The following is a 26,262-nucleotide window of genomic DNA, read 5'->3' as shown; positions in this document are numbered from 1 at the left end:
TGTTGTAATCTGGGGTGGAGTTTTGCGTGTTGTCAGGGACCAGCTGAAAAGGAGTGTTTGTAACTCAGGCCTCTGGGATTCTCTTCCTATTCAGCAGTTGTCTCTGCTGTTGACTAGGTAGGGTCAGTCCTGCCATTACTGTAGGTTAAGAGTCTGGAGCATGGGACATCTTGTTCCTCCTTGCATGGATCCACATGGCCAGGAAGCTTTCTGGATGTTGAAGCTGTTCAGAGGCAATTTGGATAAGCAGTGGTGGTCCAGAGAGCAGCAGGATCTCAGTCAGAGACTGTTCATGTTCAGTGCATCTCAAGAAACCCTACACTGGCCATACTCAAGCATTGCCTCTTAACCCAAGGTGCATCTTCTGGTTAAATGTAGTGAATGTAGAGAGACGGCAAGGAAAGGAACAAAACTTGATCTCTAAATAATGCACCTCAGCTGAAGGGGTTCATTACAGTTGCTCTCTGCTCCTATTGACTGAAGCCTCCTAATAGTTAAATACACCCAAGGTTGCTGGGTTTAACCTGAGTGCTGTGAAAAACCTTCATCCCCTTCCTCAGGCTGCAGGATCTGGTTGGAACAGCAGCACCTGTGACAGGTCAGTGGAAGAGCTGATACCTTCTGTGTGCCCCTATTTCTCACTCAAGGCTCAGGAGGTGAGCTGGTCTCAGGGGTCTGTAACAGCCACCACTGGTGGAGCTGAGCTGCACCTGCACAGTGCCAGGCACAGCAGCACAAACACAAACACTGCCCAAAGGGGTCCTTCATCAACCACAAGAGGAAGTAGCATTGCAATTCCCAACAGGTTGTTGATAACATTTTTGCTTTTATTGTCAATTTGAGCATTTCAGTGGGACTTTAGTTGGATAGGAGATACTTTAGTAGAATATTAGGCTTACCCGTACGTAACACACATTATGTACTTAGAAAAGAACATGGCTTTAAAAGGGGAAGAATAATGGCATTTTGAAAATAAAATAGTTTATAGCACTAAAGAGTCACAGTGCAATCAATGATTTAATCAAACAACTACATTATATATATAATATTTAAAGAACATAAATACTCAGGAAATTCACTACAACAAGAAAATAAAAGCTTCACATTCTCTCACGCTTTTCAAAAGAACTGGAGACAAAGTGACAGCTCCTAGACAGACTGCTCAGCTTCACAACACCTCTCTTGCTTAAGGGACTGTCCCTCCCCTCAGCTCCCCCCAGGAGGGATGCTGGCACTAATCTAGAAGTTCTCCCCAGTAATTTTAAAGCATTTAGCACAGCCACTCCCCCACCCCCCGTTATATTCCATGGACATGCACTACAGTCTATACAGCAATGCTTCACAAAGCCAGCAAAAACAGGTCCCTAATAGCTGCCCCTCTGTGCTCTGAGGCCTGAACTCTTCCATTTCATGTCACAAAAGCCCAAGGCTCTCCAGTCAGAGGAAATAATTAAGTTACTCAAAGAAGCCAGTGCAGTTTCCACAGCGGAATAAAGCTGATCTGAACAGCAGCCAGAAGGGACAGTATTTACAAGTGCTAGGAAAGCCCAGAGCCAGGGAAGGGCCAAGTCCTTCCCAGGAGAATCCCCGAGCAGCAGAATACTTTTGTATCACATGCCAAAGCCAGTGGGAGTTCAGGCAGGACACAGGAGGAGTGTAAACCACACCATGTGCAGTAAAGCCTGGTGCTTCCCACCTACCAACTACTCTTTGCTTCAAGCCTCAGGGGCAAACAGGGGAGGGTTCATCAGCAAGTCTTAGAGCAAAGGGAACCTCGTGGTGACAGCTTCCCTTCGGACAGGACGTGGGACAGGTCAAGCTGCCCCCTCAGAGCCACAGCAAGGTCCAGAACATGTACAAGGGCTGCACGTGCAAAATGACCAGCAGCTACCAGGCCTGACAGCACAGCCCACTGCCACGCTGGGAAATGAGCCTAAATGTAAGACACTAAATGGTAAACTTTATCAAGTACTGAAGTTGTCTTCCAAAGTGCTAAGCCATGTTTGTTAAAGCTATGGCAAAGTAACAAAAGCAGAATCTTGCAGCAGCTTACAATCGAAGTCTTCCCTACTCACCTGACACCGGGAAAAGGTCCCTGCTGGGGTGGCACAGTTTCCCAAAGCAAAGCATTTTGATGGTTGTGTTGCTGGAATTTAGGGGATTTGCTTTAACAAAAAAGTTTTCTGAACAGTTCTTTACAGCATATTCACAACAGAGATCCTACTCTAGGGAACAGAGCAGGACTATGAAAAATCCAGATTTCCTTCAGTTCAGCTGTGAGGACAGGGCAACACTGCCAGGCAGGAATCAAGACTGGCATGTCCTGCATAGGGAAGAGTTATGGGTTTGGGGTGTTTAGGTGTTTTTTGACTGAACTAGCCATTAAAAACAAAACCAATCTGATAAACCACTTTGCACTGAAGTATTAAATTAAGCCCAGTAAACAGCAAGATTTTGAAGTGTCAGTTTTCTCACTGCAGCTCTCTTTGGAATCCCAGAATCCCAGGATGGTTGGACTTGGAAGGAACCTTAAACACTGTTTCAGTCCAAGCCCCTGCCATGGGCAGCAATAACTCTCACAAGATGCAAAATTCACCTTTGTTCACAAGAAAATGCCTTAATGAACCTTTCCTAGGGAATCAGATTACCTCTAGCTGCAAGACTATCCCAAATCCATTCTCCACCAATCATTCTTCAGATGGATAACAGTCACCAAATTCCAACATTTAACACATTCCTTGGCAAATGCTACTATTGAACAGACTTCCTCGGCCACCCAACACTCCACACTTCACAGAGGCTACTATAACTGTGTCCGATGGAGCAGAAATCCAGATTTACCTGGACAAAACGAAGCCATTCCAAACCGGAACACTGGATCAGATATCATGCATTAGGAACAAAAAAAGCATCTCAAACACTGGAATGCACTGGAGGTCATTTAGTCTCCTAGGGAAAAACCAAAAAACCCAACCCAAAGACTAAATTAAATACAGCCCAGAATACTGTCTAGTCATATTACTGAGTATAGTCAGAGCGCCTGAAGGCACCACATGTGTTGTCCATGAAGATACTGGGGGTGCCTTATTTTAATATTGAAGAAGTCGTAATTATAAAAAGAGTTAGTTCCATCCCAGTTTCCCAGCACTTATTTGTGCTCCTTGGTGGGGGCATAGTACAGTTCCATGGGTTTGTTCACTTTCCAGTACTTCTCACTGACCAGTTCCAGGGAAAAGGACCCATTTAGCACCTAGAAGAGAACAGCAAAATGGGAACAAATGAGGTAATCTGGTGTTGTGCTGTAAAAGAGGCTACTTAAATCAGTGCTTAAATGTGTTGACTTGAAGGAATCACCAATAATGTGGCACAAGTTACAAGCTAAAAAACACGAAAATTCTCAAGTGAAGTAATGATTTTCCCTCTTCAATTTTAATTGGAGAAGAATGGCACAAGCCAGGTCATGGTTGGTGCCATCACTGCATTTTCCCCAAGTAATTTGCATGCCTCCTTTTCTACCAATCAAATTTTTACCAAAAAGCAAGTGATCTGCTGCTAAATAAGCTGGTGCCACGAGTTTTGCCCTGAGGCCAGCAGAGTTTTGAGCAGAGGTGCATGCAGGGCTGTGGCTGGCCCGGTGAGCGGGGCAGCACGGTGCTTACGGTGAACTGGCCGGCGGCGGTGGCGATGTAGATGGTGTACTGCTTCTCACTGGCCGTGTCCAGGTTCATCTGGTTGGACTCTCCTTTGCTCCGCAGCTCCTCCAGGGCCAGTCTCACTGCCAGGTACTTGGACAGGTGATCAACCGTGGCATTGCCCGAGGTCTTGATGTACCTGCAGCAGCCACACAGATCATCGATAATGCACAGCAGCAGCTGTGGGAAAAGCCATCTGCAACGCCCCAAGTATTAAAGGTCAGCTGTGAAAAAGCCTTTAGAGACAACTCCCAGCTGAAGTTTTGCACAGATTTACACACATCACAGAAAGACATCTCATCAGCAGAGAAAGCCAAGAAAAGAACTGAGGAAACACCAGAAAACTACTCTTTGCTGTAAGTCAAAACTTGCAATCTGTGCTTGGACTGGATTATGAACAAAAAGAGTCAGGAAAAGCTGCCAGCCTGCAAATCCTGCTGACACAAAGCTGCTCTGGAAGCTGCTGACACTTATACAAGGTTTGTTTATTCCTAAAGAATCTTAGAATAAGTAGAAAGGGGCTGATGTAACATCATCATCCCACTACTGAACAGCAATGCTAGAAAACCTTAAAAACATCTTTATTTGTGATCAAAGGCTTAAAACAGCTTATGACCGTATTTTTTGTAATAGTTGAGCAGTAACATCGACCTGACTTAGAAAAGAAATAAGGGGAGAGTGTTTATTTACATCTGGCCTTGGCACAGGTTGCCCAGGGAAGCTGTCGCTGCCTCTGGGTCTCTGGAAGTGTCCAAGGCCAGGCTGGATGGGGCTTGGAGCAAGCTGGGATAGTGGAAGGTGTCCCTGCTGTGGCAGGGGGTGGCATTGGATGGGCTTTAAAGTCCCTGCCACTTCATCCTGTGGTACAGTTAAACAGGGTGTGATATGACTGAAGTAAATTGATGTTCAGAAGCCCCAAGAAGTGATGGAAAACCGAATCACCAGGAAACAGCAGCAGAATGCCTGGAGATGGCAAGGGGCCACTGACCTTGTCTGTGCGCTGTCATCGTTCTCCATGAGGGTGGGGTGAGGCCTGAACACCAGCTCGATCTCACTGGCCCCGTCCATCACGGGATCTATGGCCACAGCGGTGTTGTTGTTGTCCAGCTCCAGCCCAGAGTCATCCGAGGTTTTGGTCCTCTTGTTGCTGGGCCCCGCTTCCTGGTTGCTGTGTGTGGAGGCGTTGCTGCAGTGGGAGCTGTCGCCGTTGTCCTCGGCCCCGCTGCCATTCTCAATCTGCTGCTTCTTGCCCCGCTGCAACCTGGCCACAAACAGGCAGAGATAAACCCTGACCCATCCAGAATCCTGCCAGGTCACAACACACCTCCTCCCCAAGTAAGGCATGTGCACATGCAAGCACTGAACATTTCAGAAAGATTGCAAGCTAAAAAAATTACTATTAATTCTTTAGTAGAGAAATATACTCACAGAAAGAACTATTCATTTTTTCATGTCCCTCAAACAACTTTTAGTTATGTTTTAAGACTCTTTTAACTTCACACAGCTGTTTTTCTGGCAATTGCAGACCATTATTTTCATCCAAGCATGGATTCACATGTGATTAGAATTATTAAATCACACCATGCTTTATCATGCAAAGTTTGGGGCCTCTCTCCCAGCTGGCTCTCTTAGGTTTAAATGCACATCTGGAATTTCACCACCGTGTAAACACCACATATTGCAGCCTGTGAATTAAGACAAAACTAAGCCCCAAATCCTGGTATTCTGCGCATTTATTGGCATGTAAGGGTAGAATTTTGGTACAGGATTTATGGTGTTATGGTTTCTTATCTAAGACATGACAGCCATAATTGAGTAAAGCTAAACTGAAGTTTCTATCAGGCTGCCACAGAAGTCACAGGGAATGATACAGAGATTTCTGACAGTAGATAAAAGGTTAAAAATCCTTTTGCCAAAGGTTAAAAATTGTTTTGGCAGATATCAGCGGAGAGGAGAAGATTCTCAAGCTCCACAGGGCATCAGGATAGGCATTGTATTTTTAGCCTAAAGGCAAATGAGGTGATTATGTACCTGTTCATAGCCTGAATCTTTAATCCTTCCTCGATGCTGTGACTCAGGGCTTGCTGGTTGTTGTGCTTGCTGATCCTGGCCAGCACCCTCTCCTGATGAGCCTCGTACTCATCCCGGCTCGGGTAAATCTTACTGATGAGTGCGTCGAAATTGGGGTCTGGCCGCAGGGATCTTTTTGAAACGAGCTTTTTGCGACATGTGGGACATTCTTTGTTCCTGGACATGGGCAAGGAGGAAGCAAACAACACTTAGCTCTCCAGCAGTAACAAAACTCTGCCCTGTTGCTTCCATTCTTGGTCAAGGTGCTCGCTAAGACTCACTACTTATAGTAAATCTGGAAAGGGGCTTCTGTCTCTTGACACATCAGGTAGCTGCAGATATTTAAACAAAGATCTCAAACATATCTCTCCCTGCTGCTCTTTTATTTTAAAGTATGTTTGAGCAAGCTATTTAGACTGAAGAGATTAAAAGTCCCACATTCCCTTCTTCTCTTCATTTTCTGGATAGATTTTTACCTAGAAAAAATGGATGTCTAATGGAAATTATACTGAGGCATAGTCTTAGGAGGAAATTCTTCCCTGTAAGGGTGGGGAGGCCCTGGCCCAGGGTGCCCAGAGAAGCTGTGGCTGCCCCTGGATCCTTGGCGGTGTCCAAGGCCAGGCTGGAGAGGGCCTGGAGCAACCTGGGATAGTGGAAGGGTGTTCCTGACCATGGCAGGGGTGGGACTGAATGGCCTTTAAAGTTCCTTCCAAGACAAACCATTCTGGGATTCTATGATTCCATGATTTCTAGCACTCACAAGACACATAATTTGAAATGGCTAAAGGCCACATAATTTGAAATGTATTGTTAGGAAAAGGAAGAATAAGGGAAATGAAACCCATTTTTGTCAGTAATGTGTATTTTTGTTTTACTGTTACTGGATCTAAGGGACAAAAATAATAGAAAAAAGGACTTCAGCTCCTTGTAAGAAACAGAATTATGAAATTATTTGTCATGAGGAAGCAATTTGATCTGTCTTCCAGAGATGGCTGAACATGGAAAAACAGGATTTAAAAGGTGTGATGCACATTCAGAAACTCCCAGTGCACTGTCCCACATCAACCCCTGACCAAGGACACTTCCACTTCACGTGCAGTGGACTGTCCAAGCCTTCTTTCCTCCACAGTGTTCATCCCTGCCCCTGGCAGCATCCCATCCCTCTTCCTGGCAGTGTCCCATCCTTGGCAGTGTCCCCTCCCCAGGCCTTGGCGGTGTCATCCTCACCACATCCTGGCAGTGTCCCCTCCCTGTCCCCGGGCAGTGTCCCTGGCAGCACTCACGCACCCGCTCCTGAGGGCAGTGATGATGCAGTCGGCGCAGAAGCGATGCAGACACTCCTTCGTGGTCATGGTGTTCTTGAGCATGTCCAGGCAGATGGGACACATGAGCTCACTGTGCAGGCTCCTGGGGGACACCACGATCTCCAGGCCATCTGTGATGGCTTCCTGGCAGCAAAGAAGGGAAAGGTTCTTTCCTGGGATTGAGTCCCTTCCTCATGGAGGCGGCATGTTTTACCCAAGGGAACACAGCAAAGAGACAGGACACACAAACACAGCACACAAAACCCCAGTGCTGCCAGCCCTGCAACACACAATAAAAACAAGGAGCTCCTGGAGAGGGTCCAGGGGAGGCCATGAAGCTGTTGAGGGCTCTGGAGCATCTCTCTGATCAGGAGAGACTGTGGGAGTTGGGCCTGGTCCGTCTGGAGGAGACATTAATCTATGTAACTATCTCCAGGGGGTGTCAGAGGATGGTCCCAGACTCTGTTCCGTGGTGCCAGTGACAGGACAAGGAGCAATGGCCATAAACTAAAACACAACAAGATCCACCTCAACACAAGGAAGAACTTCTTCCCTTGGAGGCTGCAGAGCCCTGGAGCAGCTGCCTGGGGAGTGGAGTCTCCCTGTCTGGAGACATCCCAAACCCCCCTGGACGTGCCCCTGTGTCCCCTGCTCTGGGTGACCCTGCCTGGGCAGGGGTTGGACTGGGTGATCTCCAGAGGTCCCTCCCAAGCCCAGCAGTCCCACAGCTCTGGGATTACCTGGGGTGTTCTCTGCAGCTCGTACAGACTGAGCTCCCAGGTCTTGCTCAGAGGCTGTGTCCCATTGGTCTGCACGGCCTGAGACATGGCTGGGGAGAGAAGGGACACGGGCTGAGCACTGGGTGAGTCTGGCTCAGGATCCTCTCCCTCCCAAGCCACAGCAGTGTCCAGCCCAGCAGAGGCTCCAGGGAACACCCGTCCCCCCACGTACCAGGCTCTGCTGTGTCACACAAGGATAATCCCCTGCTTGTACCACTCCAGGAGAACTGGGGGAGCTGCTCAGCCGTGAACACTTGGCAAAAATCAATTCAGTTGTTAAACAAAAGTGACACAGAACTGAGGGCCAGAGAATATGGGCCACAAATGCCACCTGATGCGGAAAATATTCCTGAAACATCCACTTCCAAACATGCACATGGGTCAAGCAGGGTCTGCTTCCAACACCGAGGGGAAGGGCAAAATGAGAGAGGACACAGCACACCAGTCAAATGTGCTCACTGGAGCACACCACGAGGGCTTTTCCTTCTTCTTCAAAACACATCCCATGGGCTTTCCCATCAGAAGTTTGAAGGATGCTGAAAGATCAAGAGAAACCCAGTCACTGCATAATTTAAATAGTAATAGTAATTTTAAAAACCCAGAGAAACTGCAGTGCTGTTCCATCAAAATTTTAGCATTACTGTACAAGATGAGGCAAAATTAACACAGAGTCACTGCAGATGTGAAAAAGTCTGCAAAGAGATAGAAGAAAATAATATTTCTGAACAGAAAATACTTCTATGCTGGGGGAGAGGAGGCATTGCTTCCCATGACTCCAGAAGTGTCTGCCTTGAGCAGGAAAACTTATCCCAGACAGTGGAATGTTTAAAAAAATAATTATAACTATGTAAGTGGCAAGACTGCAATTGCAGACCTTTTTTCTAGGTGGAAGAATTAGAAGTGCTTTATTTTATACCTTTTTTAAATCTGGGTTTCCAGACCCTTCAATTCAGCAGCCAAATGCATTTTCTATTGGCATCTACCACATACATTATAATCTATTTTCCAACTCATTAAGTTCTTTATGAAAAAGCCCAAACTCTCTGGAGAACAAGGTTACTATATAAGCTTTAATTAATTGTGAAGGGAAAAGCAAGATAAGCTGTGCAGAGCACTAAATCTACTTTCATCCAGGCACAGAAATCAACGAGTTTTCTCATTTGGTATTTTCCTTCTTTTTGAGGAAGGAGGGGAAAAAAGCCCGACATAAAATAGCCACATCCACTATTATGTCTATTAAGTAGAATCACCGAATCCTGGAATACTTTGGGTTTGAAGGAAGCTTTAAGATCATCCAGTTCCAACCCCCTGCCATGGGCAGGACACCTTCCACCAGCCCAGGTTGCCCCAAGCCCTGTCCAGCCTGGCCTGGGACACTTCCAGGGATCCAGGGGCAGCCACAGCTTCTCTCTACACCCTGTGCCAGGACCTGCCCACCTTCACAGCGAACAACTTCCTCCAATATCCAACACCAACCTACCCTCTGTCAGTCTGAAGCCCTTCCCCCTTTTTCTGTCACTCTAATTCCTCTCAGAGTCCATCTCCAACTCTAATTTTACTGTGTAAATGTTGTGCCCTGAAACTGCAGTTTACTTGTCACAAGAGACAGGTTCCTCTGTGGGGATCAGAAAAGTCCCATGTCCAGTTAAGACCTCACCACCCCAGTAAAGGTAAGAAGCCCCAGCTGCAGACTGAAGCACTGGGCTGTCCTGTCAGTGTTTTATTTCACTTACTCGGTGGTATGAATTTAATGATGGTATTAAGTGACACATCTCAGCAAAGAAGGGAAACACTGTTTCTCTGTGTTCTAATTTCCACTAATATTTAAGGCAATTCCAGGTGTACAGGAAGCTAAATGCTCCAGGATAAGGATTTTCTCATGCTGTTCTAACAGAGGCCAAACATCATTCTGTGTCTGCACTGGATACCACTCTTGTGTGCTTTTAAAACTGACTCATTCAATTAACCATCATTTCAGCAGCTGAAAGAAATTAATGAAGCTGCTAATCACAGCCCTGGCCAAAACCTGCTGGAGCACATGGACCAAGACAGCAGAGCCCCAGAGGATCCAGCCTGTCCTAGACAGGAGCCTGCTCTCCACACCTGAGTGAAGGGCTCATCCCAGCAGCTCCTGCCTGTACAGGTAATTCCTCACCTGAACTCATGTGCTGGCTAACACAGAACAGCAGCTCTGGGGCCAGGCCATCACCAAGCCCATCCACTGCACAAAAGCCCCATTAACACCAGCATTTCTTCCTGGAAAAGGTGGTCAGGCATTGAAGGGGCTGCCCAGGGGGGTTTGGAGTCCCCATCCCTGGAGGTGGCCAAGGAAGGCCTGGACGTGGCACCCATAGCTCTGGTGGTGGTGACACGGTGGGGATCTGGCACAGCTTGGATTTGAAGGTGTTAGAGGTCTTTTCCAGGCTCAGTGCATCTGGAATTTATCCTACAGCCACACCAACAAGCCTGAGGCTACCCTGCACAGGACTCTGTACAGCTGTTTTGATGAGTAGCTGACCAGTTTTACCAGAAATCCTTCTCATCTGAGATGCCAAGTGCTCCACTCTCACCCTAAGGGCTGCAGTGATAGTACTTTCAAATTTTAAGAAGAAAACCGGTGGCCTTAAAGCCAGCTGAAAGCTGCAGAGATCCACACAGCCCATCCTGTCACTACCAAACACCTTCTCTGCCTCTGGCAAGGGAAATCTGAGGAGTAGCAGAAACATGGTCAATTCAAGCATGCTGGATCAACAACAACAACAAATTATGCTCCATGGAGTTTTTACTCTTCTTGATGATCAGTAAGTAAGCCTGCTCAGCTTTTTCCCTGATCCCCTACAACTCCTTATCTATATCATTCCTGAAAAATGCATGTGACCAAGGCCTGACTTCCCTCTGGCACTGGTGGCTCTCAGATTGGGTTGTGTTTCCTCACACTGCTGAAATCTAACCCAGCAACACCCAAGTGGCACCAGGATCAAACATCCATCTCCACAGTCAGGAGAGGCATTTTGCCCCAGAATTGCACTGACCATGTAACAGCCACCAAGTACCAACCAGCAGTCACAAAACCAAACCCAGTGAGCCACTGTTTCAGATGTTGCATCAATGGATGACCTTCTCCATTTGTTTGGGGAAGTGAGGTGGGAAACACCTCTACATTCAGCTGACTCTTCAGTTTCTTTAGGACAGTACACTGCTACTAGATTTGAAGCAGGAAATCATGCATGGCTCAGGTCACACTGACTGACTGTCTCTCGAGCTAAAGAAGTAGGAAGTTTTTCATGAGCTGAAGGAAGATTATCTTTCTATTCTTTACACTGCGTTCAGAGGGAAAAATATGAAGCATAAAGTTTCTAGACTGAAGGTACAACAGAGTCTTTATTAACTACTACTGGCAAAGGGACAGAAGATAGAGAAAAAATGTCAAACCTCACATTTGTTCTTCAGTCTGGAAATATAGCCAGTGAAATTTCACATTCCCAAAATCACTGGCATAGTTCACTCTTCCTCTGCATCCCTTTTGGCATTGTTTTTTCAAAAAAGTCTTACATGGCAGGTTTCTCACACTCCTTTTCCCAGCTCACAGCATGAGACAGATTTCACCTCAACAACGTCCACTTTTCACCTGTTCAACATTTCAAATCTTTTCCACTTTATAACAAAGGTGGGATTACTTCTTCACAGGCCACATGTGTGAGCACCAGGAACAACATGAAGTCAGACACCCCTAAAAGCCTTTATTGAAAAAACTTAAAACACACCACAACCTTAGACTTTTTATCATCATTTTACCTTTATGACTTGTCCCTTCTGGATATAAGAGGAAAGCAACCAGTCACACAACAACAGGCTAACTGGGGTGAAACCACATTTACAGAATCACAAAACAATTTGGATTGGAAGGGATCGTAATGATAATCCAGTTTCAACCCCCTGCCACAGGCAGGGACACCTTCCAGTAGCCCAGGGTGCTCCAAGCCCCATCCAGCCTGGCCTTGGACATTCCCAGGACTAGGACAGGCACAGATTCTCTGGGCACCCTGTACCAGAGCCTGCCCACCCTCACAGGCAGAAATTTCTTCCCAATATCCCATCTAACCCTGCCCTCTGGCAGATTAAACCTCTCTCTCTCAGAGCCACCAAGCAGCTGTTTGGATTAGTCCTGTGGCCAGAGGGCCATTCTTGTCAATCATAAAGAAAAACACCTTAATCACCTGCACCCTTCAGACTGACTCAGTCTTCAGGCACAGCAAAAACCCCAGGCACAAACTCCATAATTACAGGGTACACACATCTGTCACTATCAGCCAGAGCTGACTGAGAAACCAATGTACTACACCCCAACAAATCTGAAGAAAACCAGTTGGGAATTTAGGAAACTAAGTCTTGTTCCTGAAATGCTGGAAAACAGGCAGTTACAGGAAAAAATAACAGTAAGGAACACCCTGTCTGAAAGGACCTTGGATCTGCCTGCCTGCTCACTGGCTGTGGAATCTATGCTGGGATGTCCTTCATCCAAATGTGCTTGGACAAAAAACTCCAGCAGACTAATATCCACACTTGTTACACACCACATCCACTTTGCAACCTCTTACACTGAAATATACTTAATTATTTACTCCAATGTAGTCATGACTGAAGTAGGGTGGGCATTTGGCTATCCCACTCCTGAAACTGTCCAGTAAAAATAAACCCAGCTGACAGCACTTAGAGCAGACCAGTCAGATCTGTGGGCAACCAAAGGAGGAGCTCAGCACCACCATCTCTCTGCTCCTGCCCTTCCCAGCTTACCTTTCACAGGTTGCCACCCTCACATCCACCAAGGAGTAAGAGCTCCTTAGTCCTATTGCTGAAAATTAGTCAGTTCTGAATATATAACTTTTCCTCTAAGCTCTAGCCCAGCACTAACCTTGATGGTGGTCCTGCTTTAAACAGGGAGCAGGGGATGCCATCAGGGATCCCTCACAAACCTGGATTATGCTCCAGAATGCTTTGCAGGTCCTGTTTTAGCCCAGACAAAGGCTAAAGAGCATCTGCAGTGTGGTTGTGTCAGCACACCTTGAGATCAGAGAAAGGTTGGAATTGTATCAAGCACCTGAAGAGAGAACCCATATATCCAGCTGAGGTGTGACCATAACCACACCACCCCCATTCAACTTTCTGTGATACTTTCATGAAATAAAAACCACTTATGAGGAAAAAGTTGCATCAGGCTCTTAAAAAAAAAAAAAATTACACACATTTTTAGAGAGTATTAAAATCTTAGAAATAACTGATTTCTGTTCCAAGTTGTAAAAGGTAAATATTTAGACTTAAAACAGTAAGACAGTTAGACCTCTATTCAGTGTGCCAAATTCAACAGCACCTTCAACCATTTCAGGGTTTTCTTCCTAAGGATTAATTCTTTTAAAAACAGGTATTCATAGTGCAGTTACTTGGAAGTTTAACAGGTTTAGAGCTTTAAGTTTAACTCTCTCACACACCATGACTAGTATTTGGAACAGACTGCACATTTTCACAGAGTACTCAACCCAATAATTCATTTCAAATTATTCAATTAAAGCATTCTGAAATTTAAGGTATTTTCTGGTTTTACTTATTGACTTAGAGCTTAATTTGAGAAAAAAAATTCCACACAATCTGGAAGACAATATTTGAAGGAATTAACCTCCCCTGTAGTTCCCTGGCAGTTCAGCTTTACATCCAGGACAACTGGTACTAGATTATAATCTAGTATGTTCAGTATTCACTCTGAAGTATTCACTCTGAAGTTATGTTCCTCTCTGGATCAAAAATTCCCCGAATCAGGTTCTGGCTTGGAGCTCCTTTTGTTCCCTGCTGTGGAAATCCCTCCTCAGTGATCCTGAACAGAGATGTCACCGCACCGGGCTGTGCCTCCCAAACTGCCCACCACTCCTCAAAGTGTCTCTTGCTGAGTTTGTATTGCACTTAGTCTAGTTATACCCTGATCTCTGAAGGGGCTAAACTCAAAGGAGGAATGTTCTGCTGAACTGGGTTTAGTTCATTCAGCCATCAGGATTATGATCATCCAATGCCACCCCCTGCCATGGGCAAGGACACCTTCCACAATCCCAGGCTGCTCCAAGCCCTGTCCAAGCTGGCCTTGGACACTGCCAGGGATCCAGGGGCAGCCACAGCTTCTCTGGGCACCCTGTGCCAGGGCCTGCCCACCCTCACAGGGAACAATTCCTTCCCAATAGCCCATCCAAACCTACTCTTCCAGCTTTACAACCACATGGCCCTTTTCTCTTATGGACGATGGACCCATGCTCTATGAGAGAAAGAAACCATCCCAGCAGCCACTCCTGGGCAACACTGTGGCTGGGAATTAAGAAAGGGATGAGATTCATGCCAGGGCATGATCATGTCAGGGATCCCTGAGCTGGCTTTGGTAAGCAGCGTTCAAAATCACCTGCATCATTACAGCCCTGACTGCCAGCAATGACTTTGTGTCATTCCAACTTCAGCTACAACTGAAGTGATGTTCAGTGAAAAATAAACACTCTGACAATCCCAATTTAACAGTGTTTGCACCTGGCTCCCTGCCATCCTATTTTCCTGCTTTATTTACAGAAGGAAATGAAGAGATTAACATTCAAATGTTTCAATCAATTATATCAATACAGCCCCACTACAGCCGAGAAAACAATTTAACTATAATAAAACCATAAAATTAAGACACAAATTGTACATCTGAATAGGTCAACTCTCACTGAATGTCAGATACTGGGTGACTGGCACAATGGAGAAGTTACTAATGCAATACAAAAGCTATCTGTAAATACATGAGTGACAAATGTTCCCCACACTCAAGACCGTGCCAAGTTCTACATGTAAAATACTGCAAAATCCAAACTTTGTCACTCTACAAAGAGCAGTTAGCAAAGAGACCCAACCTCAGTGCTGCCCTAGAGCAACCAGGAGGGAAAGATGTATCATTAACTCCAGACCACAGACTCAAAAATGTCCCAAAGCAGCCAATAAAATTGAGGAATGCAGAAAAATCCAAGGCAACAATGCAGTTTAACAGCCCCAACAGTTGGTAACACCAAAGACTTTTTCCCAGCATGACTGTCCCTCTCAGTCATACCACAGCAGGGGTTTGCATTTTCCTAATAACTAGTCCCAAACTCCCATTTTCCTATAAACACAAAAGCATTTCTCTTCAACATTGAAAAAAAAATCCTCCCTTGAAAAGCAAGTAGCAACACCTAATGCTGTGATTATGAAATCCCTGGAAGGCTGCTGGACAGATGACATCTGACTGAGGGAAAAAATAATACTGGCATTTCTGAAACCCAGGCTTGGAAGCACATGGTCTTTTACAGTTTCTTGGCTGTATTTGCTCTCCTAAGAAAGTGTTCTGCTTTTGAGGTATGGAATCTTCCAGCTAACAGCCACTCACAATTCCCTGGCCCTGAGATGGATCAATCCATGGAGTTGGGCAGCATTTCCAATCTGGCTGTGAAGCTGCTGCTGCTGGCTGAGACACACTGGAGTGTGACCTCACACAAACCATCTGCTGTGCATCTGGACACCTCTGGAAGGGCTCCATGAATCTGATGCTGACAGAAGTGTCCAAAGGGAGATAATCCTCCTGGTTTAGATGTCAAGGGCAACAGGGGGAAACTAAGTACCAAATTAAACTGCTGATCAAACTCCAGGCTGTTTTATGAGTGTTGGGAACAGCCATGTACTTCTGGACATGAAACAGAGATGTGACTGATTTTAGGTTGGTGCTTCTCTATATATTTATAGCAGGAAAGTATAGCAGCATTTAAGCTTCCTGAGCCTAGGTACATCCCTCCTGTGGAGCTGAAGCTCAAATTTCAGTTTATTCTAACAAGGTCTGTACTCTGTATGTATCTGGCCTTTTCACACCACCTCCTATATCACTCCATTCTTGTCAATAACCTTTAGTCCTCAGTGTCAGCTCCTCATTCCCAGTTCTGTACCCTACCCTCCTCGACATCTCCTCAGCTAGAAAAACTGGAATACATAAAAATACCATGACATTTCCAGAGAACTATCTATATCATCAGTTCCTCTAAGGTGCCCAGAACTCACCTGCTCAAACTCATCAGATGTCAAACCCAGGCTATTACTAAATTATAAAGCTTAGATTTTTTTTTTTTAAGGGTTAATTTGAAAACTTTTCAGGTTTTGGTACACACATACACACACACACAAAAGCAAACTTTGCCTGCTGTTGTAATGCATCAGGCAGTAAGATAATTTAAATCATCAGAGCTCATATACTGGAACTTAGCCTTTCACATCACCTGTATCTCCTCCAAAGTAGTATTAAAGTATGTTACAACATTAATGCCCTCTGCCAGGAGTAGAAACAAACCCCAAAACTGTTCAGGAACAGCAACAACTCACTGTTGATGTGGATCAATAGATCAGGCAAACACTTGACCTCAAATGTGCCAAAGACCTTTGCCAAGAATTCATATAAAAAGGAAAACAGCCATTACCAAGCTATAATTTAGCCCTGTGAAGCAATAATATTAAGCAGAACTCTGGAAGAGTGAGTTGAATTGTGATTTGATCTGCTGCTTGTTAAATTTTATGCCAAGTTTTTCATATTATGAAGCATGGTACTGTATAGTATGCGTGTGGCTACCCAGGTGAGTTTCAAAAATGAAGTTCTTTATCTCTTAAATTAACCTTGGACTTCAGAATTAATAACAGCTGGTAAGGAGAAAAGTCAAAGTTCCTTTCTAAAATTAATTTCAGTGCTGTATCAGATCAGAACAGGAGGGATAAAGGACTGAAAATGTTTGGGAGCAAACAAAAGTAAAGCCTCAAACTCTAGTTGAATCCGTCAAGCAACTAAATTGTGCAAACAATTTGTGATATGTGTTGCCTTAGGATATTTTTAATGAGACTTAGTTTTTCATTTTTCCTTGCCCTGCTCTGCTGGCACATTTTTTTGAGGCCACTCTCTTGCTGTGTCCTTGAAGTAACAGCTGCCAAAAGCAAGACCAGAGCACTTCAATCAGTAAGGTGAAGTTTAATCATTTCAGTACCTCTGTTGTGGCCTTTAAATTTTTTGCACATTTAACAAAAATTCTGTGAACATCCGTGCGCTACAATTCAGAATCTTTTGCATCTTCACAAATGCTGTGACTGGTTCTGCCAGAGGCATGCGCAGGATCCCAGGTTCCTTCCAAGAGCTATGTTAGAGAGCCACAAGGATTTCTCTCCCACTTGGCAGTGAAGCCACAACCAACAGTGATAGAATTTTCTTGATGAGAACAAAAAGACAGCTTGGTTATTAATAAACAGAAAATAAACTCCCCCACAACACTTGAGAGACAAAAAGACTCAAGCAATTTTATGTCTGATTGACTTAATCGCTGCAACAAACATATAAAAGCAAAACAGTGAATTTGGCAAGCAGGCAGCTCTCACATAAAGCTGGGCAACTGCAAAGAACAATTTCTGTTTCAAGGACTCCCTCGCAAGTAAGACTGTCCATTTTGTAAACAGTACTACAGGAACAACACTTAACACAGTTTAAACCAATACTTACACAAACCAGTGCAATGTTATCCCAAGAGGTGAAGAGTAAAGAATGATTAGCTTTTAATTAGTTAGCAGAACACTACTGCTAACTCCCTGCTGTCTGCAAGAGAGCTCCAGGATGCACATGTTGGGGGAAAGCAGACTGGGGTAATTCCTAAAATATTTCTCCACTGCAACAAGTCTAAACAGCTCCACAATATCAAATGCTGCTCTTTCCTTTGAAAATTAAGAATTTAAGGTCAGCTCTGACAGCCAGTTATTTGAATCAACAGAAAACCAAGCAAAAGCAAGCTGAGGCTCAACAGCATCTCTTTACCAATCTCTTTATTCTCTGTCTGCATCATTATTAAACTGCTGATCTATTCAGAAAAAAAATAGGTAGGAGGTATTTAAGGAAAAAGAAAGTGGAAGGAATTCCTTTACTCCAATGCTTCTTTCATGCATGTTCCTAGAGCTGGTGCTTCAGTAAGAGGAAATCCAGTGCTCCTAAGAAAAATACAACTGAGCAGTCGCAGACTGGAGTCTCATTTTTAAAGCTCCTTTCCCTCCTCCCATTACTTTTTTTTTTTTTGGTAAGCAAGGGAAAGAGTTAAAAGAAAAATGAAGAGATTCACTTAGCCCAACATCTATTTCACATATAAGACTGATAGCTTTCCTGTAGCCTGTATTTTTATTCAATGACAGCAGAGCACTGAAAATGCCAGAATTCTGTTCCAATCACCCAAGATCCCCAAGCAAGTCTATACTCAACCCATTACCACTCATCACTCCTAAAACACAAAGCATCATTGACCAAGGGAAACCCATGCAATTTATTTTGCTGGCACCTGCATGTTATTTCACCTCTAAGACGTGACAGAAAGTGCTTTTCCTGGCAGTTGCAGCAAGGGTGGTGCTTCAAAGCTTTGAAGCCAAAGGCCAACAATTTTAGCCACTGAAGAAGTGAAAAAATACCTCCAATACAATATCTGTGTCCCTCTATTATCATAAACTCGAATGCAGATAACAATATTATTAAACACTGTGAGTGTGCAGTTATTAAACACTGCAAGTAACAATAAATGGGGGCAGTGAGGCTTAAAGATGCTCTCAATTTGTCTGTCATTGCAGAGAGGCACTGTCACAGAGTCACACCCAGTCACAAACTTGTACCTGACACTGCAGCTAGTGCTGTCCAGTGAAAATTCCTCCCTTCTCCAAACAACTGATAAAGCTAATCCTTCCAACAAACATTTTTAATGCAAAATATACTGCTTATCCATATCTGCAGCTGTCACAGCCAGTGCCTCTGTCTTCGCTGACAGCTGAATGTCAGCTCTGAGTTTGACATGATGTATAAGAAAGTCAAATTATCTCATTACACAAGTTTTTAATGGAAACACAGATGAATACAAATCAGAGCACCTCTGCAGGGAACTCCTATGACAAATCGAGTCTTTGTCACTGAATGAATGACACTCGATGAAAGAATTCTCCCCAAGCAATAATAATTTCACCTGCATACCAGTCACATTTTTTCAAACACAAGCAATTCTCTTTAATCCTTAAAAGCCCATGTGCAGTGCACAGTTATCACTCAGTTTCCAAACAGGGCAGGATTACAAATTATCATACTGGATATCATCTTTCTCTACTAAATGTCCTCTGGATTTCTGTGGAATTAGGCACTTGTTCCAATTATTTTCCATAGAAGAAGGTCTGAAAAACAGCTCACAAAAATCCCGAGAAGAATATGGCTTAGCGCTTATTTCATATACACACAGTGCCATAGGGCTGGTGCAAGGAAGGCAAGATCCAGAAGAGCTACTGCAGAATGTAAAACTTGGCAAGAAGCAAGTGCTAAATTCGTACAGAAGGCAGCGGGAGCGATGTGGAGGGAGGAGACACATCCCCAGCTCCCGGCACAGCGTCCTTCTGCACCTGCTGCCCTGTGGGAAGCGACATTTTCCCGGGAGCAGCCGGGTCGCTCCCAGCCCAGTTCGCGAGCATCCCGCCCCGCCAGCACCGCTCGGCACGGGCTCCGGGACAGACAAAAGACCGGGAGGGCCGAGCTATAAATCACAACAGGATGGCACCGCTCAGAGCCAGCGGGACAGCTCGGGGCCGTGTCCGTGAGCTGTCCCTCGCCGGGGATGGCAGCGGCGGTGCCGCGCTCCCGGCTGCTGCTGCGCTACTGCGGCTGCGATGGAGCCCTGCCTTCTCCCTCTGCCTGCAGCGCCCGGGCTGCACACATGCACCTACACACGCATCCCTACGTGCATGCATAGGGAGACAGCCGCGCACATATAGGTACGTGTGTACAGATGGCTATACCCGGCTGTTCTGGGCTCGGCAGCCCCACGCCGGCCCTGGGGGAGGCTCGGTGCCCCGCGGCCCCGCAGCACGGCCGGGCTGGCGGCAACGGGGGCTCCAGACTGCCATGGGACCGCTGGCACGGCTCCTCCCGGACAGCGCGACCCCCGCCCCGCCGGAATAGCCCGGCAGCCGCCCCGCCGCCTCCCGGCCGGGGCCAGCCCCGCTCGGACACCGCGCACAGGCACCCGCGGCTCCGCTCCCGCCCCGCTCCCGCGGGACACAGCCCCGGCCCCGCGCTCACCGCCCGCCGCCGCCGCCTCGCTCCGTGGCCGGCGCTGCCGCCGCAGCCCCCGCAGCACAATATGGCGAGCGGCGGCTCCGCAATGGAGCTCGGGAAATAGAGGGGAGTTACATATTCATGGCCGGGGCTGGGCAGGGGGAGCGCGGACGGGGCCGCCGCGCCCGGGCCGCCCCGCGCCCTCCTCCGCCTCCAGAGCCTTTTCCCTTCCCTTTCCCGGGATGCGGCCCCGCGTCCTGCGGGGCTCCCTCCGCACCGCTGCCTCTCTCCATTGACCGCCCTCCCCGGGCTGAGCTGCACCAGGAGAGGTTCAGGTCGTACATCTGGAGGAATTCCTGCCCGGAAATGGTGATGAGACATTGGAAAGGGCTGCCCAGGGGGGCGGCGGGGTTCCCGTCCCTGGAGGTGTTTAAGGACAGGCTGGCTGCGGCACTTGTGCCATGGCACGGCTGACAGGGCATAGGTTGGCCTCGATGGTGTTTTCCAGCCGCGGTGCTCTGTGGTTCCCGGGGCCGGAGGACGGGCGGGTGGTGCTGGCCGGGCCGAGCAGCCCCCGCTGTGGCCGGGCAGGTGAGCCCGCGGCCGCAGGAGCTGGGGTGTCATTGCCGCCTCATCCCCGCTCTGCGGGCAGCAGCGGCCCGCAGTGCCCTGAGGGTGAAGGGCGGCCTGGGGCTCCGAGCCCCGGAGCTCCGCTGCCGGGGGCCGCGCCCGGAGCCCCGGGCTGGGGGAAACAGGGAGCCGGGCGGGCAGGCAGCGAGGCACCGAGCCCAGCGCCGTCCCCACACCCCGCAGACAAGGGACAGAAGCTGGAGCACGACTTGCGGTGTTTCTGTTTGCTATACACCTTTGGGTGTTCTCGAGCATCTCTAGCCCGCTCTGCGGTCCTAAATAAACTTTTGTCTCCCCGTGTCTGCGTTTTAACGTTTGGTAAATTAAAACTGTATTTATGAGCTTTGGGCCTTCAGAGGTGCCTCTACTGGTCTTGGCATTAACTATTTTATAGCGATAGCATGGCAGTACACTTAGTGTAATTAAATCTGGTGTGAGTAAAAAGTGAACAGAGATCAGACGTGAGTTTGAATTAATACTTCAGTTTTTAATCATGCAGCAACATAATTAAGATTATTTGATAAGGAGTAGTTAAGGCAATTCAATACGGAGTATTTAAGGCAGTTCAGTATGAAATATTTTAAGTTTTCCTAGAGTGTTATAGTTAGTGTTCTCATAATTAGAATATTTTAAAAGTCCTGGTTTGGACCTTCACCTCTTCTTGCAAAACTTCACGTATTTTTGAGAAATTCTAGCCTAAATCAGGTTATTCCTAAGTAACTGTTTTTATGGAGTAGTTTTCACTCCCTCACGCCCCTTATGACCTATAATGCAGCCTATATAATTGATCCTTACAAGACATTGTTAAGTTAGTCAGGAATAACATCTCTGTTTTCTAAGTGTGATCAAATATCTCAGAGGGAGTCAGCTGTGGACATGATTTAACAGTCCTTGTTCTTGATATGGTTTCTTAAATAATTATTTTTCTGAAGTGGGTTGTGTTGAGCTCTTTCAGTGTTAAAATTCAAAGCTGGTACAGAATGGAATAAGAGATTCTGATGCATTCCTCTCTTTAGAATGACAGTAGTCAGAACTAATAACTGAAATTTTCCTGAAGTTTCAGCTATTCATCAGTGCCAAGGAAAGGAAAATGTTGTCTGGCAAGTTATTGTGGTACCAGAAGTGCCCTTTGGTAAAAAATGCTTCACTTGTTAATTGCCTGCAACACTGAGGTGAGTGAAGAAATTCTGATACTAATATACCACTGTTAGTAAAATTTGTTCTACGTGAGAAAAGCTTAATGCTGCAAAAATAAGATTTGCAAAATGAGAGCATGCAGTTTTAAGGAAATCAGATCTCCAAAGGCAGATGGAGTGCAAGGTGGGTTGGAATCACAGAATCCCAGAATGATTTAGGTTGGCAGGGACCTTAAATTCATCTCATCCCAGCCCTGCCATGGGCAGGGACACCTTCCACCAGCCCAGGTTGCTCCAAGCCCTGTCCAGCCTGGCCTGGGACACTTCCAGGGATCCAGGGGCAGCCACAGCTTCTGTGGGCACCCTGTGCCAGGACCACTCCAGCCTCAGAGGAGGAAATCTGGTATAATGCAAAATTATAAACTGGCATGTAAATTAACATATTGTAAACATTTCTAGGAACCTTTTGCTGAGAAATTCAACGCTTTTAAGCTGTGCTAATGGTGTCCAGCTCACTGTATTTCTAAGAATATTTACTTGATTCTGTTTTATATTTCCTGCATGATTTAATAGCAGCACCTTGGATCTCCTCTGCAATGTGGTGTTGCTGCTGCTTTTAAGGATGTGAGAAAAGGCTGCCAAGTACTCTCCAAGTGCAGGCTGTCCTCCTGCCAAGACATCAGCAAGAGGGTTTTGTGCTCAGGGCAGCTGGTGCAGATGCAAAGCTGGCTGCCCAGCAGGAGCCCTGCTGGCACAGGGACGCTGCTCTCATGGCCAGGGGACTGGGGGACGTGTCCCTCATGCTCAGCACTCCCTAGATCATACCCAGGTACTGTGTCCAGTTTGGGGCTCTCCCTGCTTTAGGAAAGGCCTTGAGAGACTGAGGGAAGGGAAGGGAAGGGAAGGGAAGGGAAGGGAAGGGAAGGGAAGGGAAGGGAAGGGAAGGGAAGGGAAGGGAAGGGAAGGGAAGGGAAGGGAAGGGAAGGGAAGGGAAGGGAAGGGAAGGGAAGGGAAGGGAAGGGAAGGGAAGGGAAGGGAAGGGAAGGGAAGGGAAGGGAAGGGAAGCCCCCGGGATGGCTGGGGCTGCAGAACTTCCCCTGAGAGAAAAAGCCATGGAAGCAGGGCTTGGTCAGCCCAGGGCAGGCAAGGCTTTGGGGACCCTACACATCCAGCCCCTTCCTTTGAGGTTATTGAGCCAAGGTGAGAGGTGACAAGGAGCCAAAACAAGAAAGTTCTGGATGAATACAGGGAAAACCTATTCCCCATGAGGACTCTCAGCAGCAACACAGTTGCCTAGCAAAGTTGTGCCATCTCCATCTTGGAGGTTTTCCAAAGCTGGCAGTTCAAGCCCTGAGTGGCCTGGTCTGACCCCAGAGCTGACCTGCTCTGAGCTGGAGCTTGGACAGGGACCTCTGAGGGCCCCTCCAGCTCAAGTTACCCCCTCATCCTGTGATTCTGCACTTGGGTGCAGACAAGAAAGCCTGGGAGGTGGATAATATTGTGTTTCAATACAATACAATGCTCTGTGTTGGGAGCATTTTTGTTCTCTGCAGCAGGTAGCAAAACCATGCAGCATGAGAGCTGAGAGAGCTTTCATCAGCTCCTGCTTTCCACCGTTCCTGCTGTATTGGAAACATTTGATTGAAATAGAAGATGTGGATAATTAGTGGCATCATTCGTAAACACATGCTTAATTGGGCTTTTGGAGAGGGGTAGCATGCATTTAATGGCTGGTATTAATTCTGCATTTGATATTTACAGTGGTGTATTAACAGGTGTAGGATGACAAAGCATGTAATCATTTAATCAGATAATTAGCTTATTACAAATATTTTCCCTTGTTTGGTTTCTTATTTTAGCCTTTACCTATATCCCTTTGATGCAGCACAAGAATTAATTCCACTAATCTAAAACATGCTGTTCATCCACTACAAAACCAAAGGTAATAATTGTTTCTGCTTCCACGTGCTGCCAGAGAAAACCAGAGCTGAGGAGAGAGCAGCTGTTTGTCTGCCCAAAGTGACACCTTTGTGCCAGTGTTCAGAGCCACCCACATACCCTGACACAGGTGGGACTTCCCAGGTATGAAATATGGCCAGCTTGTTCCATAGGGTGGGAGTAGCACCCTGAACACGTGGCTGCCTTCTCCCTGTGGGGTGCTGTGTGTATGGTCTGTCCCTTGTAGCCAGTGGATATTCCAAATTCAGGCTGCAAAAGATAAGCTAATTTCTTCCATTCCCAGAAATCTAGGGTCCAGAAATTAAGGCCAAAGAGTGGGATCTCATTATAAGTAACTTGGGAAAAAAAAGAAAATGTTGCTTCTGTGCTCTGCACAGGGGGCAGGGAGTAAGACAGAACCCAGCTTTGGTATCAAACTGCAGCTGTTTTTTCTTGTAACTCCTTGTTTACTACTTTTATTATAGTAAGTGGATTGAAGGAAAAGAAATCTTGTTTTTTACCTTGCTTCCTCAGAAGATTTTGCACATCCTTTCAGAAGGGTTTAAGTAGTGTCAGGGCAAAGAAAGCAGAATGCTCCAGCTCTGGTGCCTAGCAGAGGTAGTTTGAACTAAAATAGGAACATGATTAAACCCTGTTAACAACTTTTTAATCTGTCATTCAGTAAACAACATCCTGCTCTCTGCAGTAAGGAAACAAGGGTACTTAAAGCCTGCCAAAGGAAGGGAGGTTCTGTATACAGTGTTTGGAAATAGGTTTTAAAGAAGTGACTACATAGAAAGTGTCACAAAGATGAAGTCAAAGATTTATGAGGTGTATAAGGTGTTTTGTGGGATGAACTACAGGCTGAGACTTATACCGCAGTATAAGTGTCTCTTGCACTGATGAACTTTTCATTTGTGGTGAAAAAAAATGTGCTGTGCCCTGGAAAATAAATTTAGCACTGGCTGTTCTCATCCTAGAGCTGTGGGCAATATTTTAAATAATGTGCAATATTTTAGGTGTGTGACACAAGACAGCACAGCAGCGGGGTTAGAAACAGGAGAATATTGGGAGGGAGAAGCAATACCTGCACACGACTTCTGAGGACCCAAATAGGAGCTGGAGGCTAATTGTAGATGGAAACAGTGCCACTGAGTGTTTCTGTATTGAGGCCTGACTTGTAGTTGATTAATACATGTACTGATGTCTAATTAGGTGCAATTAACAGCCTGTACACTACAGCCGCCTGGATAATATTTAAGATAATTATCTGGAGCCCTCTAGTGAAGCATGAGACAGATACAATCAGACAATTTTCTTTTCCCCTGCAAAGACAGAATCTATTTTTCTTCCAGTGAATGCCCAACCAAGAAGCTTTGCTGAAATCATTGAAGGCTTATGCTTGCACTGAAAATCAAGCACAAAGGTAAATAAGTAGGAGGATGACTTGGTCTGTTGTGCTGATCTTTGCAAGTAGTGATCAAAATTTAAAAAGCCTCTTTTTAAAGAGACAAGGATAAGGAGAATGCAAAAAGACAAGATGGGACAGGGAGAAAAGGGAAAAAAATAACTTTAAAAATTCAGGATACATTTTAATGATTCTTGGCTTAAGCATCAGTTACAGGAAATGAATGACTATTCCTTCTCTGTTTGATATCTTATTTTGGAAGATTTCCTGTAGCACAGACTTACCTTGTTTTGTAGCTGGTCAAAGCCTGCGATCCTCAACCCAGCTGTTTCCCTGAGTGGAAAAGCTTAGTGGATGATTGTGCCACACTTTCCAGAGGCTGCTTAAATTGTGTAAGACTATCCCTGAGCTGTGTGTTTCAAATATAACCTAGGGAGGTTTGCTTTTAACTCATCAGTTTTTTTCATTACTTGAACTTCAGCAGTGACCTCAAGAAATGATGGAGAATAAGTGTTTTCCAGCTGGGTCCTTGCTCTAAACCCACATGTGACTCACCAAAGCAGCTGTGCCCATTTCTTCATAACACAGCTCTGCTCTCTAACTGCTGGGAGTTCCCTGACTTTGCTGCTCCAGCCTGGACAGCCCTTGGGTTCCATAGATCTGAGCTCTGATTAATTTGGAGCTGCTGGAGCATACTGAACACACATTTCAGTCCAGCATATTAGGTAGGACTTTGCATTTGCAGCTTCTTTCCGGGATCACAGTTGCCAGCCTTATGAATGAGGGGTCTGCAGTGGACTTTGGTAGGTGCTGGGGACAGGCATTATATTAGGGTAGAGGTCTAAAAAATAAGTAATTTCTATTTTTGGGTTCTATTTTCACTCTTCTTTGATTATTTTCAGGCCAAAGGATGGAAAAGCGAGATTGTGGCTGTATGTTGTTATTTGCTTCTAAAGTCTCTGGTTCTGCTATTTGGCAAATTGCTGCCTTCTAAACAGCAGCAAGAACACAGTTTGGAGAAATACAGCTTACACCTATTTTCTGCAGCCTCACACATCTGCTTCAGATTTGCAGCAGGAGGAGAAACAGGACGTGTAATGCTGGTTTATGGACACAGCAGATGTCCATACATCAGCACACACACACACACACTGAATAAAGAGGACTTAACCTTT

The 26,262-nt window shown here is 46.0% G+C and overlaps 1 protein-coding gene and 1 long non-coding RNA gene across 4 annotated transcripts; one reads left to right on the top strand and one right to left on the bottom strand.

Annotated features, from left to right (window-relative positions):
• Window positions 1-806: 806 nt before the first annotated feature.
• On the bottom strand, window positions 807-20,142 carry RNF2 (ring finger protein 2). Of its 2 annotated transcripts, XM_012575149.5 has the most exons (8): window positions 20,000-20,118; window positions 8,018-8,381; window positions 7,807-7,895; window positions 7,050-7,210; window positions 5,724-5,939; window positions 4,681-4,953; window positions 3,660-3,831; window positions 807-3,250 (listed from the first exon to the last, which is right to left on the bottom strand). In XM_012575149.5, the coding sequence occupies exons 3-8, from the start codon at window positions 7,891-7,893 to the stop codon at window positions 3,149-3,151; spliced, it is 1,011 nt and encodes a 336-aa protein (XP_012430603.1). In that variant the 5' UTR covers window positions 7,894-7,895; window positions 8,018-8,381; window positions 20,000-20,118; the 3' UTR covers window positions 807-3,148. The 2 variants fall into 2 exon arrangements, with proteins under 2 accessions (XP_012430603.1, XP_030135325.1); XM_030279465.4 differs by lacking the exon at window positions 8,018-8,381 and having other exon boundaries at window positions 20,000-20,142.
• Window positions 20,143-20,225: 83 nt separating this feature from the next.
• LOC115496258 (uncharacterized) lies at window positions 20,226-26,262 on the top strand. 2 transcript variants are annotated; one of them, XR_012057115.1, is made up of 6 exons: window positions 20,226-20,344; window positions 21,663-21,777; window positions 22,315-22,570; window positions 23,717-23,809; window positions 25,035-25,105; window positions 25,990-26,262. It is a non-coding gene; the product is annotated as an uncharacterized lncRNA (long non-coding RNA). The 2 variants fall into 2 exon arrangements; XR_012057114.1 differs by having other exon boundaries at window positions 23,717-23,823.

Source organism: Taeniopygia guttata, chromosome 8 (assembly GCF_048771995.1).
Source record: "Taeniopygia guttata chromosome 8, bTaeGut7.mat, whole genome shotgun sequence".
Taxonomy (NCBI): Eukaryota; Metazoa; Chordata; class Aves; order Passeriformes; family Estrildidae; genus Taeniopygia; species Taeniopygia guttata.
Note: the sequence above shows the minus strand (reverse complement) of the source record. Positions and strands in the feature narration are given on the sequence as shown.